General features: G+C 28.5%; 1 protein-coding gene across 1 annotated transcript in view; it reads left to right on the top strand.

The window, feature by feature from the left end:
• LOC142330881 (armadillo repeat-containing protein 2) overlaps positions 1-19182 on the top strand; it is a 57835-nt gene extending 38653 nt beyond the window's left edge. Inside the window, exons 10-16 of the mRNA XM_075376348.1 lie at positions 1683-1835; positions 4611-4721; positions 6419-6605; positions 7377-7490; positions 12248-12380; positions 15025-15185; positions 18842-19182. Coding sequence (XP_075232463.1) covers positions 1683-1835; positions 4611-4721; positions 6419-6605; positions 7377-7490; positions 12248-12380; positions 15025-15185; positions 18842-19008 — 1026 coding nt within the window. The 3' untranslated portion in view covers positions 19009-19182. The remainder of the gene's footprint in view (positions 1-1682; positions 1836-4610; positions 4722-6418; positions 6606-7376; positions 7491-12247; positions 12381-15024; positions 15186-18841) is intronic.
• Positions 19183-20023: the final 841 nt, after the last annotated feature.

Below are 20023 nucleotides of genomic sequence, written 5' to 3'. Positions count from 1 at the left end.
TAGCATGCAAATTAATCTGACATGGAATTTTTTGTTTATTTCTTTGTTTGTGGCTACACTGCTAACTACACCCATTTATTAAGTTGTTTGTGTAATGTGAGGTTATTGTTCTTTGATTATTTTGCAATCTTCACATTATAAAAATAGTGTTTTATGAAAATTTATTTCATTTTTTATCACAAAATCATATTTTCTTATTTTTCATTCTGTTTGTCTTAAATATATAAATGAACATAACTCCAAGAAAGCGTTCAAAAACTATTTCTCTTTCTGAGCATACCATTATGACACAATGACAAATAGCTTCTGAGTGTGGTATTGGACTAGGGACAGTGAATGATTTTTTTTTTAATTTAAAGAGACTTGTTGCTTTCACCTCAAAGGAAAGCCGTAACAGAAAACCTGCTCCAGCACAAGATCAGTTACTAGTGAAAAAAAGTAACTTGATACAAAATTATTTGGGTTTACACATGACAACTGTTAGAGCCAACTTCTTGCAGCTGGATGGAAAGTTTATCAGCCAGCTAAAAAGCAGCTTTTAAACCAGTAATATACAAAAAAAATGGTGTTGGGGCCAAACCAATATGCTAACTGAACCAAAGAAAACTGAAAAAATGTTATGTTTTCTGATGAGTCACATTTTTATATGCAGGATCAAAGGGTTCCATACATTAGAAAAGCGTCAGATGAAAATATGTCACTGGCTCATATCCAACATCCCCAGAAAAAAATGTTTTGGAGTTGTTTCCCATTTGAAATTCCTTTTTCATTACTTCCAGTTAATGGTATGTTGAAAAGTGATGGATATATCAAGATTCTGAAGGAAAGGGTTATGACACAACTTCAAAACAAATTCCCACAAGACAAAAAACGTTTCAACAAGACTTGGTGTCATGCTGTACTGCCAAAAAAGTTGAAAACATTTTTGAAGAATGAAACATTAACGTGCTTTCAGGCAATTCTCCAGACTTAAACCCAATTGAAAATCTTTAGGCAATAGTAAAAATAAACAATTTTCAAAAATCAATTGTACCACAAAAAATGGCCTCATTGAAGCAATAATTTTGATATAGTTTCTGATGATGAAATCAAAAAAATGTGTAGTATGCTCGTTGAATTGATACCAAATCATGTAGATGAATTGATTAAGAATAAAGGAAGACATATTAATTACTAGATATTCACATATTGTACAGGTATGATTTTTTTTTTCTAAATAAAGCTACTTTTTATTACATAACATCTGTGTTTGGATTAATTTGCATGCTACTGTAAGTAAGTATTGTACTAAATAAAAATTTTGGTTATCAGATTTTTTTTGTAATTCTCAATATTTTGAGGTTTTCTGAGTCCAGAAATATACAGTTCAATTCTGTATTCTGCTTTAGGATTTACGAGAAGTTGATACTGTTAGTTTTCTTATGAAAATAGGGCAAGGAGTAGGGTAATTCCCTTTTAACCAGTGAATTATATTCAGCCAGATAAGTTTCGTAATTAAGAACCCAATTTTTTTCATAATAAATCAAATTGACTTTACTATAAAATAAATATTACATTACAATAAAGTTGCTTTGTTTTCATTATTAATTATTAACTTTGTAGAAATAAATTAATATTTTTGAATTTTATTAAATAGTTTAGTTAAGTGATTTTATAAATGTACTCTAATTCTTTTTTTTCAGTTGTATCAGGAGCCTGGAGCACTAAAAGTAATATTAAATTTATTAGATAATTATCTGGAAAAAGATTTAGAAATGCAAAGTGGAGACTCTGAGATAACATTCACTAGTCAACATTTAGGTTCTGATGGATCAGTTGAAGATGTTATTATTAAGGTGAAAAGTTAATTATTCATGTGAAAATGTGTATTTTTTTCATAATATAAAAATCTATTTTGTATGCATATGATTTCCATTAATGTTATCAAACAGCAAAGTGACTATGTCCATCAAACATGGACTATGGTAGCTAGTACGGAGCGTGTTATTAAAATCGAAAACATTCAGTTTAGTTTTCATGCGCAGAAGGAAATTGATTTCATATAAATACAACTTAATATTTTATACTAGCTCCCAGGCGCAGCTTCGCTTGCGCTATATGGTTACTTGCGTTTCCCGTGGTGGTCAATCTTTTTATTTTATATTTATTAGTCATGTAACCAGAGGCAGGTGCAGTCAGTCACACATACAGTAACGGTGGCATATCGCATTTCCCGTTGCTCAGTTGTTTCAGTCAAGCAGGATTGATCTGTGCGTATTGAGTCGCTTTCTAAACATATTTCCCATTGCTCAGTTGCTTCAGTCGAACGGGATTGGGCTGTGTGTATTCGGTCGCTTTCCAATTTTGACTGTCTTTTGTCTTCAGTCTCTGCCGCACGAACAGTTTTCATCATACCTGCTTTTTTTGTATTTCTCCCAATTGAAGAATGTCTTTTAGGCATGGTATGATGTTTTGAAAAAAGATCACAGAATTTAAAATATTGCAGTTAAATACCTTACACACTTTAAATTAGTAACACACACACACATGATAAACAAAAGCAGCTATTTATTTATGTTTTAAAACAGCTGTAAAAATTGTAAATGAATGAATCGTAAAAATTACATATACAGGTGCGCTAAATCAATTGAAACTTAGGAATAATTGTACGTTAAAACCTCAGCCCTTTTTAAAATTAATCAGTTCAAAAAAATGTTAGCTAAAAATTAAATTTTTCATGAAAATCAGTCATTTTGAAAATTAAATAAGCTTTAAGGAAGAAATAAAGTGTAAAATTTCATTATGTCAGAGGTCCAAAAAAATTAGCCTATGTTCATCGCAGGGCTTCAAAGTGTAGGTGTGCAAGACTTTAGACAAATCTGTCCAGTAGATCTCAAGTTAAATTGGAACAGACAGACAAACAAACATTGATTTTTATATATATAGATTATTGGATGGTATTATGGATTACTTTAAGATATTTTCTAATTCTGCTGTGTATACTTTATAAATGATTAAGTATTTTGCCACAAAAAGAAATGTATATTATACATGTTATAAAAATGTAGGCCTATTCTCAAGAAATATTATAATTATGTCAGCAGACAAACACCAAATGATAAATTAACTAAAATTATACTTGTCTGACATATGTAAACATAGTTTATTATCTATTGTGATTTTGTTTATTAAAAACTAAACACCAACAAGCCAAGTATTATAACTCAGGAACGAGTCAACTTTCTTAAAATCATATCAAGAAACAATATGGTTTGCTAATGTTTTGCATTTTGCAAATTGTTTGCAATTAAATTTCACATTATTATTATTATTATTATTATTATATATATATATATATATATATATATATATATATATATATATATAGGCGAATCACAAAGTTCTTTTGAGACTTTCATAACCTATTGTCCTCATGAAAATAATGGAAAAAGTTCTTATAAACATATATTCTAAGATGCTTCATTTACAAGTTACGATGTGAATGATTTCCCTCGGATTTCAGCTACTCCGGTGAAATGAAGTTACACTGACATTTTTAGGATGTTAATTAAGGGACAGAATTAGTGATTTATTATGCTTATTCACCTGAAAAATTGAATAAAATAGGTCCTAGAACCATATCTGCAGTAGTTTTAAGAAATCTGTGGTAAGAACCAATTAATTAGGGTAAAAAACCCTTTTTTTATGTTTGAGGTAAAAAATCTTTAAGTGGGTAAAAAACTTTAAAAACTTGTACAAAATTAAATTTTGAATAAAATGGTGTAAGATAAGTTGAATAAAACAAAGAAAAGTTATAAAAATTTGAATTTTATTTAGAAACAGTACATACTACATTTATTAGAAAAGTATTTATTTAAAGTAAAAAAGACCAAATTCTTTTTTGGTGATGTGAAAGATTTGTAAATACAAAATTTACTGTTAAAGATTTAAAAAAAAAGAAGGAAATTACACAATTGTGTAATTGATTTTTATAACTTAGGTTATATTTTTTACATTAAAATAAAACATTTGCCTGACTTCGTATGCTCATCATATGTCCATTAGGGTTTTTTATCAGATAAATAGCTTCTCTAAGATTTATTTTGCAATGTTTTTCTTTTTAAATGGGCTTTCTCTTAGCTGAGCCTTCTCTTAATTGCAAAATCAGATTACACCAGTGTAAATTCTGCACCAAAAATAAATATTCATCCAAAGCAATCTATTAAAAATAAATGATAGTTACAATTGATGTGACTCTCTGTTAAGATATAACTCTTTCCTCTTTATGAAGTTGCAGTAAAACCTCACATCTGAAGAAAATTGTCCATTTGGGATAATATTCAATTTTTATTACATCCATATCACCAAATCATTCTGACTGCAATAATCCTAATCTGAGGCAGCAGCAGTCCCCAAAACAACAAGCAACCATAAACATGAGAAAAGCAATCAAATTTTCTCTCCACCAACTGGAAACTAGTTAGTTATCTACCATAAAACTCAACTTAGTACAATTTTCTAATGCTGCCAATGGTATCAATGATGAAGATCAATTTGGGCTGATACTTTTCCATTCACAAATTTTATGTAATATACTTCTATATATTATTATTTTTTTTTTTTAATTTCAGATGATTCGTATAATTGCTAACATGTGTATGCATGCTGAAGTAGGAATTGCTCTAGTCTGTGGTACAGATGAAGAAAATGAATCATTGTATAATTATGAAAGCACAACAAAGGTATATAACAATTCATTAGGTTCAAAAAGATTCACAACTTTTCACACAATTTGCACCTTTTCAGTTTTTTTCTAAATCATTACTCTATTTGTAAACAGTTATTTTTTCTCTTAAGGTTTATTTTCCTATTTCTTTTAGCCATTCCTTCATTGTATGAGGCAAGTCTCTGAATATAGTCTCTAAGAATTTCTGTTCTAAGTTGCAAGAATTCAACGTTAGTTTTATTTTATCATAGTGCATTACATGAAAGTGAAAATAGATATTTGGAATTGGTGAATGAGAAAATGTATATTACACATTTTCACTTATTGCATACCACTCGTAATTAATTTTAATTGTATTTGGAGGAATATAGATTGTATCTCTTAATAACTACAATTCTGCTACACCTAGGACATCCATGAAATTAGATGGTATACAAAAAGAATAAAATTCCAGTGACTGAAGTCATGGTTTCATGAAGCCATAATTTCTGCAATTCATCAAAGTTAAATAACATAGCTGCAGTTTCCTACAAGCTTTTGATATTTATTACCGATAACAGTCAGTGTCACTTAAAAGTTTTTTAAAAAAGGAATGGCTATTAATCGGTTGCTATATTCAACATATGTTGGATATGAAAATTCTTTCATTCCCATGCATACAGATAAAAATATCGAGAGCTAATCTGAACAATGGTGAACCCTATGAATAGTTATAGTAATATTAAAAATATAATAGCAATGAAACATAATTTATTTTAAAATTTTTATTTTATTTTTATTACTGAAATTAATAAATGATTTGTAAAAGTTGTGTTGAAATAAGTTTAAAATGATGTGATAAGACATGTCATTTATTGATTTATCAAGTAAATATCGATCTCCTTGGTGGAATGGTAATGTCTCAGCGTATCATCCAGAGGTCCTTGGTTCAAATCAGACTCAAGCATGGCATTTCCATATGCTGCAAAATTCCATTTACACATTCCTAAGGATAAGCTTCAAGCTTATATATGGAATTAATTCATTAAGTAAAAAAAATAAAATGCAAACATAGTAATTCATATTTTTTATGGTAATTATCTATAAAAATTAATGGAAGTACTGATTTGATTTACACAATGGATGATGCTAATATTAACTTCAAATTTTGTGTAGTACTGATTGATTGTCGATGTTAATAATGTTAGCAAACAACTGAATAAATGAAAAATTTTACAGAAGAATGTAAAATGTTTACAGCAGCAATAGTTGATATTCCTTGCTGATCTCAAGAACATATATTTTATGTCTATTTGTTATTCTTAATAAATAGTGTTACCTACCTATCAGATAATTTTTTGTGCTAACCTTTTAACAAAAATCTTTTGTGTAAGACAAATAAGTTTTTATAAATTATGAAAACTGGTGTCTTTAATTTAATTGTTCATTAACATTATATTTTTATTATACTTTATTATTTGTAACAAGAGAAAGTATACTTTATGAAGTTATTTGAAAATTTGTGAAGTGTGATTTTGTGTTCTACTAATAAATATAACATATATACTTCAGTAGTTTTATAGAAATAAATATTTTTAGGAAAAATGAATGTACACTTCAATGGAAGGATTCATTTAATTAAATGCTTTCATCAGAAACATTCAGATAAATGTATTTATTTTTTATTATTAATTATTTGTTAATTAATTTTACTAATGTTGTTATTTTTTTAAGGAATCATTCCATTTTCTCGATATATTGTTAAAAATATTAAGACGTAAATCATTAGCAGAAAGTGAAGAACTTGTTCTTTCTACATTAAGTACATTGAATAATTTATCATTTTATTCAAATCCAGAAAATAATTTTACTAGATTGTTTGATGGACCATTTGTAAAACGACAGATTGAAATTGCTGAAGGTAAGTCTCTCTACTTACCTTAACAGTGTCCTATACACTACGATCTAGATTTATAAAACAAAATTTTCTAATAATTATTTTAAGGGGTAATAAACAGTTTAAATTAATACTGTATAAAAGAAAATTTGATAGAAATACAGTATCATAGATAATTGTCATAATCTTCTGGTAGATTAATTTACATTAAATAAATTAATTACTTTACTGCACATTATACAATTCAAATATAAAGTAAAATTCTGTTTGGTTTTTTTAGAGTAGATAAATTACTTCATTATGAAATACCATTCATCAACCATCTTGGTTGATGAAGATATCAGAAGTTATTCCTAGCTATACAATTTTTTAGTTATACTAAAAACTTTATACAAACTAAACTATTACAAGTGTATAATTAAATACATTGAATATTATATGTAAATAACATCTTATGCAGACAATATTTTTCTCATAAAACTAATTTGAAATTAGTACACTCATGTACAATGTCATTGACTACACTATAACAATTTTTAACCTACATACTTAGTTCTTAATTTTAATAAAAAAGAAAATCTAAGAACAATTCAAATGTGTCCGATTTATCTAGCATGTGGTGAGTTCAAAACATATAGATCATTATATTGAATTAGACACAATATTATTCTATGAAAAATTTGGAAGATGTCAAATTTTTAAAAACAATTAGTATAACACCAAAATTTACATAACAGATCTGATAAATTTTTTAAACTGTGATTCTAAATTTTACAATATTTACTTTTTTTTCAGCAATGAATTCTCTTTTAATATCAGATAGTGAAGAATGCCTTATAGAAGCTACAAGAGTGTTAGGAAATTTAACAAGATGTAAACAGATAAGGGATTTCTTATTAGAAACTGGAGGTAATATATAATAAAATATTTAAACTAAATATATTTAGAAGTAAACAAACAAAAAATAATATAATTCTAGAAAAACTATTTTTTTCTCAGTCGGTATTATCATTACTGTCTCTGGCAGCACCTGCATGATACTGGAGTTTACAAGATTCATCAAATGTGATGAATCTTATGTGTTTTTAGTATGCATTTAATGTTCATTGTAGAATACCACCATTATTACTCAGCTATTATACTCTTATTCCACATCACTATTTTTCCATCAGATATCTGGCATATCATATAAATCACCCACTCATGTACATTAAGAAATAAATTGTATATGATATTAATGAACAGTATTTAATACCACAGATTGGAATAACATATATATTATTCTGTGAAAATTGAAGATGGCGATGGCGTGATAAAAAAAATTGGAAGCTTATCACTATTATTGACTTCAATAATTCAATTCCAAAGCCTGCTAATCATAATGTATATTCAGCGATTTATCTTCCTTATAGAAAAGAAGACATTTTTGCTGAAAATCAGTTGATGTTGAATCTGTTTCTCTTTATAACTTGAATATTATAAACAGGTAAATCATGCCAGAGTGGTCATAAACTTAAAGTAAACAGAAGTGATTCTATATAAGAAAGGAATGACAATCTGTTGTTACTGATTAAATCATATAGAAAATTAAAATATTTGTGTTGATAGGCAATTAATGATAATGAATTTTTAATAATGCCCCACAGTATAAGTTTTTGAATATCAAGAATTTATGAAATAGCTATTGAAAAATATGAAATACTTTATAGATTCTAAATTGCTATAAAATTTTTGAAATTGCTACCAAAAACTAGGTATATATTTAGGTACTCAAAAGTTTTTATTTTCCAGTTTATTTTTTTCTTGTTTTGTGTTATGTAATGGTTGCGTGTTGAACTTGTAACTTATTGATTGAACTTGAATTGTAACTTATTGGTAGGTAGTTGCATTTTTAATTTCAGTTCCTTCATGTCATTCAGTCTTGTTAAAGACCCAACATAGATGTGTTTTTGTTTTAAAGAGTTTACTTCCTAGTAGTACACTGATGGAATATCACATGTGGTATTCGCATCAGTGGCATCCTGACTGAAGCAAGAACAAGGCTGAGAGATGCCCCTTTTGCTGAGGTTCTGAAGATGACCTCCGGTAAAGCCCATAAGGGTACAGAGGGGATGGCGTAGCGACCGAGACTGCCACATGGAGGGTCTTTCCCTACAGGGTCGGTCGGGATGGTACTGTAAATGTTGATAGACAATTGCAAGAAAAACTGATTGACTACCATATAAACATTTCATGCAGATTGTTAAGATCAAAAAAAAATTTTTTTATGTTATTAACAAGGTCTAAAGTGTAGGAATGATATCATTAACGTCTGTTGCCTCATCCTACCTGGCCTGCTGCAAAACAAGCGGGCATTATATACATGATCTCTTCCCCAAATAGTTTTGGTTTACAGGACACCTCTTAGGTACACCCTAATAAGTACGTGACACAATTTCTTTCTGGCCACGATGCTTTTTGGGACAGACTGCAGAAATTCAGTCTGGTAGACTATGAAATGTGTCCACAATTTGGACAACTAGATGACACTTACCATGTATTATATCAATATGTGAAATACAAATACGAAAACTATTTGTCGGCTCAATATCATCAGGTCATCATTAGATCTCCATGCTAATTGTATGAACCGGGCCGAATGGATGACTGTGGAAAATTTTATAATTTATCTTGCAAAGGATAGGATTGCTGAGGGGGGTTAGGGTTCTGCTTGCATTTTCCCGCTTTAAGTTTTGTTGTTGTGCTGTTACAGTTATTATGTTTTAGTATTTTTGTTAGTTGTTGTTTTACGCTTAATGTTTTAAGTTTAATATTGTGAGCTTAACTCACTTTTGCCTATTTTGGGTAGGTAGTTCAGTTTCTTCATTATCATGTAGTCCATTCAATCTCAATCTTATTTAAGACTTGGCATGATCTGTTTTGCTTATAAGTTCATGGTAATTAGTATTACACCGATGGGAATGTCACTTGTGGCATTCGCATCAGTGGGATCCTGACTGAGGCTGGATTGAAAGATGTAAATGACAAGGTATTGAAGATGACCTCACAAAAGCCCTTATGGGCTTTTGCGTAAGGTCCATAAGGTCTAGGTATGGAGGGGGTGGCATCACGACCGAAAGTCACATAGAAGGTGTCTTATCCTAAAGACATCATTAACAGAATGGGTAGGAATTTCTCTGAAATTTGAATCAAGAATTTCATTCCTAGGCTTACCAATGCATTGGGGTACATGGTGACTTTGTTGATTAATAAAGATATAATATTAAACTATTACAACTCATTTCCAAATTAAAACTTCTTTTAAAATAATTTTTAGTCTTGTATCTTTGTTTACTAACTATTCCTTATAGAATATGGGGTCTAAAACTAATTTTATTTTTAATATTTTACTTTCTTTCCAAATGTGATTGTTCTAAAAACATTATATAAAACTAAATGAATCATTTGACTTTCTCTTAAACATCAATTTTCAGCTTTTAATGGAGAAGGACAAAAGGGGCTAATATTTTATTCATTTTAATACATCTTTCTTGAAATTTTTTGCTTGCATGCATCCTTAATGAGAAATTGGCAAAAAAGAATTCCAACCAGAGAGAGTTGAAAGCACTTGTTAAAAATTATTTCCCTACATCAGGGAATAAATCTTATAGCCTTGGATCTTAAAGTGTATTTTTTTAGAAAAAAAATTTCAATAAGTATTTTTCATCTCGGGAATGATGGAAGACATACATATTTTTTTTTTAAGTTAAATCATAACAGTTACAATTTCTTGTCACAAATTTCATTAATATTAGAAAGGCAAGACTCTATTCTCATTTTAATAGTTATGTAACTTAAAGTTTTCCCATTGTTTTACACTCATAACATTTTTAAAAATTTAACTTTTATGACTTGCACTATCAAAGTAAATAAAATGTAAAAGTATCAAGAAATTTAAAAAGTTGGTTTATCATTGGTTTTCATGTATGAGTAACTCTTAACTCAACACAATACTTCAGCTTTTGAAAAAGGGCCTTTTTCCATTGCCTTTTGTAATAAATTACCAAACCATTTTAAAGATTTTTTCATCAATCTATTTGAATACTGTTAAAAAATTTTGTTTTACAGAAACAATATTACTGTAGTTATGAGTTTTTAAATAATACTAGTTAAAAAAAAAACTGACAACAAAGTTGTAAAACTTTTTTGACATGGTTATTTATTCTTATACAGTAGAAAAATAATTATACATGAAAAAGGTTACCTAAAATTTATTTCTTGGCATGGGGTAACTTATGATAAAGTTTTATTATAAATCTAAAACATAAAAGTTTTAAAAATTAGAAAATTAGTATTTTTTTCTTCTCCCCGACCTTTAGGATCACCTTCCAAGAAAGTTTTTTGGTTTTTCTATGTTTACTATGTTAAATAGAAGAAACTAAAAAAAATTCCGCTAAAAAATGTGCAACCAATAAAAAGTTAGCTAAGATTTCTTTTTTAGGATGGGGCGAACTATGATAAAATTTCATTGCAATATTATTATTAAAAATGTATTATTTAATCTTTTAATAACCTTTTTAATAAACATTTTTAACCTAAAAAAGTTTGGAAAAAATGAAGAAATTTATATTTTTAAACTTTGAATGGTTCCCCTAGCCCCAATATTGCTCCCAAAGATTTTTTTGTCAGCTGCACTACTACTAGGCTTAGGAGAACATTAAGAAAAGTTTAGTTAAAAATTATGCAATAAATAAAAAGATAGTTTTTTTTATTTTTAGTAAAGGGGGAATAATGGGGGAAATTTTAAAAAAATGCTAAAACAAGCATGCATGGTTTTGCATGTTTGCAAAATTTAAAAACAAAATTAACTCCCAAATCCTCCCCACTCCACACCCTGGAGATATTGACCCCAAAATTTTAGCAACAAATTGCCACATATACAAGAGTAGCTGTACAAAATTTCATCAAAATCAGCGTATCTAATCAGAAATTATAAAGCTTCAATTACCTTCACTTTTTTTTGGTTTTTGGGGGCCTGGGTCCCATCAAGAAATGCAAAAACCCATACCCTATTTTTTTACTGTTTACCATACTTTCCTTCTTGGCAGCATAGCTCTAGAGAGCTATGATGCTAGGAAAGTATGCTTAACATAATTTTTAATAACATCTCAATTTTAAATTATTTTGTAAAACTTATTTATGTTTTTTCTTTCATGTGTTCATATTTTAGATAATAAATATAAACTTCAATTATATCTATTTTTTATCTTATAATGGCATGATCTATTTAATGTTTTATTATGTATCAATTAAAACAAAAAAATTATTTATTTAATACTGCAGAAGCTGTCAGTTGAACATTATAAACATTTTTTTTAACTTTCATGATTTTGTTAATAGTTCTTTTTGTTTATTTTTCTCACTTTATTTTAGATTAAATTCTGGTAAAATATTTTAATTCCTGTGAAACATTATATTTATGAAGCAAAATATTTATTATGAACTTTAATTTACATATGAATTTTAATATTCTGAAATTATTAATAATTGTTGATATTTTTTAAACAAATCTGTACATTTAGATAACATTAAAAAAAATATTGGTAATCTTTGAAAAAAGTTATTAAATGAATCCAAAAATTATTTTTTTTTTTAGATTAGTTTTAAAAAAACTTTGTTTTTTATAGGATTATGTTTGCTAGTAAGGTTTTTGGAAAGAGAAAATGTAGACCTTTTAACAACAACAACTGGAGTTCTTGTCAATATGATGTCAGATTGGGATAAAAGAATTGCTTTAAAAGAAGATAATGGAATTGCCAGGTAAACTTAATACTAAAACTAACTTTGATTCTTCATCTTCTTGTTGTATTTTTCTTCTGACACAAATTTTTTGCTCTAAATTATTTTTATAGACAGATTCTCCTTCCATTATTTTTCATTCCTCCACTTGATGAATACATCATCAATATTTCTGTTAGTAAAAAGTTTATATTTTTGTGTAAAGTTTAATTTAATATCAGAATAATGTTAAATTCTCTGATTAAGTAAAATAATAAATATAGCATTTGTAGTTGAGTTTTTATTACCTAGCAAGCTTATCCTGAAGTATATATATATGCACAATATGTGCAATTGTGCGCAATGTGTATATATGTGCAGTTTGCATAATAAATATTTATTCAAAATGATTTTAATTATAATTATAGAAAATTTGTAATAATTCAGATATTGGACCATATGTTTAAGGCAAAATACAGAGTGTTCAAAAAGTGATGCAATCTTACAGGAAAATGAGTAAGTTATAGTAGTTGTTGAAAGTGACCTCCATTATGCAATTCATGTAATTGAATATGATGTTGCATGCTCTTAAACACATGTTGTAAATTTTGTTAAGGAATTGCAGTGACACACTTCAATTTCTCTGCAATTCGAGAACTGTGTGAGGATGAGTTTTGTAAGCAGCATCCGTAAGGTATTGCCACAAAAAAGTCAGGAGGGGATAAATCAGGAGACTGAGGGGGTCACAAACCCTTTGAAATCACTTGTTCATGAAAACACTGATCCAAGAAAGTCATAGTGTTACCTGTGTGAGCCCGTAGCATTGTTCAGTCTCATGTATTCATTGTATTCATCTCCTCTTTATTTATTGTAATCAAATAGACTAACTATATCATCTTCTTCTTTATGTAAATGTATATGAATCTGTTTAACTGCCTAGTTACCAGCTGATAATTATTTATAATGTCTAAAATGTATTATTGTAATATTATTCTAATTCTATATCCAACACAAGCACTATACGAACAGTAACATTATAACAATTATTTTCATACAAAGACATGTATACAACATTATTACATATTAAAGGATATAATTGGAATATAACTAAATATCATTTTATTTACTGAAGATGAACCAGCGACTTGCTGAAACCATATGTTCCCTACCCAGTCTGCAGGTATAGTGTTAACAAATTGTTGTACTACCTGTAAGTAGCACTCACTGTTCACTGTGTCATGAAGATTTGCCTACACGACACTGAACCCCAAACACCCACTTTTTGTCCGTGTAGAGGAGACTCCTGCAGCTGATGTGGATTTTCCATACACCAAATACGTGAATTCTGTGCATTCATATATCCATCAAAGTGTGGAACCATGACTTATCAGACCAAAACCAATCATAGAGTTCTTCCCGATCTGGCGTTACAGATGACATAAACCACTACTAACAGAAAGCTACACATTTTTCAGTGTCTGCAGGTAACAACTCTTGAACAATACAGATTCTATACAGATGCATCTTTAAACATTTGCACAATGCCGTATAGCAACTACCAACAGAGAGACGAGACAGGATAGATAGGCGTCGCATAGACCTCTTGGGACTAACAGAATATTAAGTGCGCATGTGGATCAACTTTTCTGGTGTTAGCATTTTCGGCTTGTCATAAAGTCGCTTGATGGAAGACTTGTTTGGTGCATTCATACTATACATTTCTGTGAAAGCATTCTGGGTCTGGGCATAACTGGCACATCTATTATACTGGGAGACAATGAATATTCTCTGCTGCATTGTACAACCCATTTTCCTCTTTTTTCCTCAATTAAACTTGCAGCAAAAGAACAAAACATTCTTCCATAAGATGTCACTTTTTGAACACTGTATGATGTGCACTCATGTCTTCCATTCTAATCGGTCAATTTGAATACTGCTTTAAAAGTTGTAGTTACACCTTTTGCGAGACAAATTCTTTATATGTAACATCTATTACAGAAAATAGAGTACACTTAACTGTAAGTTTTATTCAATTAGCTACTCAAGCTGATAATCTTTCTTGGGAATTTTATTGTTAATAAACCAATTTGGAGAGCACAATTTAGATTTTTACTGAGGATTTATAGATGTATTATAAAGAATATGTTTCAGATACTAACCTGATTCTGATGTACACAAATCAAAAGTACAGTAATAAAAATTGAGACTTCAATAACAAATGTTTCTAGTTCTCTTGGTATCCTTGGACTGATTAATCTCAGAATACTTTCACAAGAGATATTATTTCCAATTTTTGAACAAAAAACATTCATCAGCAAATATTTTCCAGAACAGCAATGTATTTGACTAAAAGTTAGTTTGAGCTGGTTGGCTTAAATAAAGATTGTGGTAGACTGGAATAAGCAACAAAACATGGAAAATATTACATCTATCTCTCCATAATTACATTACTTCGGCAGTCTAACATTCTGAAAACAACTAGTTTTTCAACATCTACAATACCATGTATGAATGTAATTTAGTGGCATTATCTATTGAGAGAGCAATTTTATCCTTGAAAAGGTCAAATGTTAAACCATAAATAAGCTAAAACCGAATTTATAAAAACATTTTTAAAACAAGTGATATAGCATTGTAATCTTAATTAAAACTAAAATATTTTTGTGTAACTTATTTCTTTTTTTAGATTAATTTGGATACTGGGTAAATATGGTGAATCAGATTGGAAATTAGCAAATTTAATTTGTCAAGCACTTTGGAATTTTTGTATTGATTCAACTCATTTATATGCAGCTCTTGGTGTACAACCAACAAATCAGTTATTATCAGTATTGGTTGAACTTTTGGGTAAGTACTGTAATAGTCCTAAATAATATGAAAAATGTGTTTATATAAATTAAAATTTGGAATTCAATAGATATCTATTTGATTTAATGATAAATATACAATGCCACTTTTTATACAGTTCTTATTCTGTGAAGTTCATCTGAAAAGTTGATGACTAATGTACAGCGAAGTATACACACATTATTGTGTACCTCCAATAATATTCAACGACACAATTGGCAATGATGCCATCATTGGAGGTTGTTATGACAGAGAGAGAGAGACATTATGTAGAAGGCTAAGATGGTTAAAATGTTACATGGACTTCTATATTATGTAAATAAGAACATTATGTTCTTAAAAGAGCTCAATGGATCCCTTGAAATTCTCAAAATTTTTTCTAAGAAAAAATAAAAAATCTTGCAATTGATTACTATAATTAACAATAAGTGAATGAAAAATAATACTCTAAAATTATTTTCAACCAAAAAAAATTAAAGAACAATATAAGTATCTTTAAAAAATAGAAGAATCTATTGTGTTCAGAATTATAAATTCACTCTGTTCTGTTTAAAATAGTAACTTTGTAGAGAAAATATTGCTTTATAAGGAATAATTCTCAGAAAAGCTAAATACAGCTGACACATGTTCTTATTTCTTCTATAAGAATTACAAAAACTTTGTGTTTATGTAACATAACCACAGTTTAAAATGTACAGAGAAGGTGGGAAAACTCTTTACACTATAATATCCAACTTATCGAGCTCTACTGCTGCCACTTCTCACTGCTGATATCACTCACTACTGCTGGAAAAGGTGGGGAGGATAAGTCGTGGTGGGAATTGTTCGGTGTATTCACTCATGGTGAGATGACCTTAGCCATAGTAGAGCGCGGAGATGACAAGATTTAAGTGTGTTCACTGTCAAAGAGCGTTTGATAGCTTGTTTGTAACGTCACACACTGGTAAAACATTGGAGAACATTATGAATGACTTCTTTGTGTGTATTGGGAAATAGTCATCATCACGGCAAACATTACTGACACAGGAGAAGGCTTTTGCAACGACAAGTGTTCTTGATGCACCACACAGTCGGAGGCAGAGCACTCTAGCTGAAACATGTGCGTTGTGGAGACATTGATTCAATGATCACCAATGAAATCAATGCATAAATATTCTGAAGAATTAGGCATTCCAAAATCAACAATGCAAGATCATATGGATAAGGACTTGAAAGATAAATGTTTTCGTCCAGCCACAATTAATGAGTTGAATGACAATGATCTTGATCAACATGTTTATGCATGTCAGTTATTGCTTGAACGCATTTCAAGAGCAAATGATAAAAAGAACATATATGTTCTCAGACAAATGTGCAATTCATCTATCAAAGTTCTTGTAATGGAAATTTTTTTTTTGGGTGAAAGGCAATCCTCACTTTTTTGATAAAATTGAACAACATCCACCTCATATTATGATTTTGACTGAGAATTTTGGTGGCAGCTGAATATCTCTTTGGTCTTTATTTTTTCGATAGCACAGTTAATCACCACGCTATCTGAAAATGATTGACAAGTGGTTTCTTTGAGAATTAATGGCAAAAGAGATTGCTGACATTACTACTCAGCAATCATCTCACCAAGACGGTGCTCCAGCACATTTTGCTTTGAATGTCCGCAGTGCCTCAATGGAATTTTTCTGAATTCCTGGATTGGGCATGGGTCAGAAGAGTTATCATTGCCTTGGCCAGCAAGAAGCCCTGACATCACCACATCACTCATACATGAAGAGCATGCAAATGTTGTTGTGTTTGCCTTAAAAAATCACTGTCAGAGAAATTACTTCAAAATAATATAACACTGCAAGTATTAAAATAGCAATAACAAAAAATGCAATTTTATGTGAGTAGCACAAGTATTTCCATAAAAGTGTTGATGTTGATATTTGATACTCATACTAGGGAACCACCTCCACAATAAATTATAAAAACATTCATATCAATAGAAAAAAAAAATTTTGAAGAAATATTATTAGAAGTTGGAATACGAATAAAAAAATCAAAATTATTTGACCACAACGATCTAAAATACAACCTTTTCATCTACTCAATGCTAAAAAAATGTTGGCAGTACATTAGTGATTCACGCTAATAAAGAATACCTTATATGGCACAATGTAACATTTTTCAGAAATGTCATGTACACTCCTGACCTGGCAGAAGTTGATTTTACTGTTTTTTATTGTTACTATTTTCTGTTATTTTACTGTTTTCTATTTTTTTTTTTGTGTTTCTACTGTTTTATTATTCTCTATTTTGAAAACAACCTTGAAAGGAAAGAAATACAAGGATGAAAATGATGTCACTGCAATATTAATTTCTAAAAATGGGTTCCAGAAACATTTTCTAAAAATTGAAAATTTTGTGAGCATTATGTAACTGTTTACGGAACTATTTTGAATTTTAAATTTTTTCATGTTCCCAGTTTTTAAAAAAATTAACATATTACAGGAGAATTTTTAAGGCAATCCACATTATGTGCAATTGAAAAAATATAATAACAAAAAAGATTTTGCTTTGAATCAAACAATGTATCGTCAATCTTATGGTAACTTTTTTGTAAGGAGGAAGGTTTTGACAGACTTTTTATACTCTAATATCTTTCTATACATTATTAGCAGCACAAGTTAATGAATAGTCACACATTCATTTAGTTGTCACCACTAATATTATTTAATGTTTCATCTGGGAATAAATTTATTAAAATGAACCAGATTTTTGATATTTCTTATTATCAATTGTAATGAGAAAAAAAATAACATGAATAAACTGATTTAATTGATTTTATTAAAATAATATTTTAAAAAACTGATGTAGTGAATGTAAGTAAACTAAACATAAGTTACTAAAACACTGTACTTGTGGAACAGTAGTTTGGGGTAAGTGGTGTGTCTCATGGCCTCTGTTGTTTCAGTTTAAGTGTAATTTGTTTTCTACAATTTATTAAAAAATGTTAATTACAGATTCTAGTAACCCACTAAATGTTAAGTGTTTGTAATACAGTTTTTTTTAGATTATTTAGGTAAATTATTTGTCCTTTTTATTTACTATTATTATTATTATTTTTTTTTTATTTCATCATCACAAAACACTACAATCTTGAGTTATGAACTTGGAGGTATGAACTGCACCAAACAATTATTAGAAATTTCTGATTATGTTTTCTGAAGACAAACTTAGTTTGAATTCAGTAAACTGTTTCATTATTATAATAAATTTTTTAACAATTATCATTGGTTATTATGGAAATCGAAATACCAAAGCATGTAATTATCACCTGTTAATTGAAAATGCGCCCAATATTGTTCAGTTTTAACGCTCAATCAGGATCTGTTTAAAATTCAGCCTTAGATATCAACATTTTAATCTTTCTTTTTACTCTTCATTTAAGAGAGTGCTACTTTTTGAGATGATTAAGTAGCAAAACCAATTATTTTATAAGAAGGTATAATTTACCAACTTATGAATGACACTCATACTTTTATTTTACAAGATGCTTTCAGAATCATTGCATCAAATTGTGTTAAAATGGTGTTTTTCATTTTTTCTATGACCCATTTCTCTATTTTTTAAAAATGATTAATTTTATTACTAAAAAAATTAATACTTGTTATTTTCAGATGAAGAAAGGTTATTTGGAATTGTAGAAGGCAGTGAAATTGATGAAACAATTATGGAAAGAAAAGATTTTCAAGCATGGGAAGATTTTGCAAGTGTAGCAACAAATTTATTAGAAAAAATAGAACACTATTTAGAATCATTAGATGCTATACATGAAAATACCTGACAGTATCCGTATTGACTGAGAACACACTATTTTGCTGAACAGTACATGTTTAATCAATATATAAAACTTTTACAACAAAAAAATACTATTGATGCACATTCAAAACTCATAATGATAAATAAATAACTGGAGTTAAAAGAATAATTAATTCTTTAAAAAAAAATAATGTTTCAATGTAACACCCAAAGAACAGGTTATTCTAAGTCATTGTTATAATTTGTCTAAGTTATTAGTATAAAAAAGTGATGATGTTTCATATTTATATTCAATAAGTGTAAAGTGGTCTATAATACAGAAATAACAATAGTAATTATATGTCACAAGATATATTTAAATGATAATTCTCTTTTAATAATTTGAAATATTCATTTATTTGATCAGTAAAAGTCTTTTTAAACATATTCTCAAAATATCAACTTTAATTTCTTCTTTTATTATTTTTAATTACTCCCATCCAAAAACATAAAGGTGTTATGAGAGAATATCCACATAATCTAACTATCTAGTTTGAATTTTTAAGAATCAGATAAAGTTAAACTTACTTAAGCTATTCAGAGTAGTTCAAAATGTTAAGTTTGTATTCATTATTTCTAACTAAACAGAAAAATTATTCAGCAAAAAGATTAAATATCAGCAAAACATTTTTGCTGAATAATTATTTAATTTTTTTATAATAAAATTTTTAAACTTTCATCTATTTAAGTATTTTACTTATAAAGCAATGTTTCATTTATTGTTGAAACAGCAATTTTTTTTATTTCTTTTTTTTAAATATACATTTTTTCTGTGTGATCATTTATAATAATAATAATAATTATTATTAGTTGTTTTATTTCAGTATGAAACAGAATAAAACAGTATAATAAACATGCTTTTTTATAACAATAAAACAAAAAAAAAACATACACATACTCATATGTAAACTAAATGAAATATTCTAATAAACTAAATGGTTAAGTGAAAACTTGCTTTGAAAATGTTTTTATTCAAAATATTTCAGTTGTAGATTATTTAA

Source organism: Lycorma delicatula, chromosome 10 (genome assembly GCF_047948215.1).
Source record: "Lycorma delicatula isolate Av1 chromosome 10, ASM4794821v1, whole genome shotgun sequence".
NCBI classification, from domain to species: Eukaryota; Metazoa; Arthropoda; class Insecta; order Hemiptera; family Fulgoridae; genus Lycorma; species Lycorma delicatula.
The sequence above is the reverse complement of the archived record's forward strand: the minus strand, read 5'-3'. Positions and strand labels throughout refer to the sequence as shown.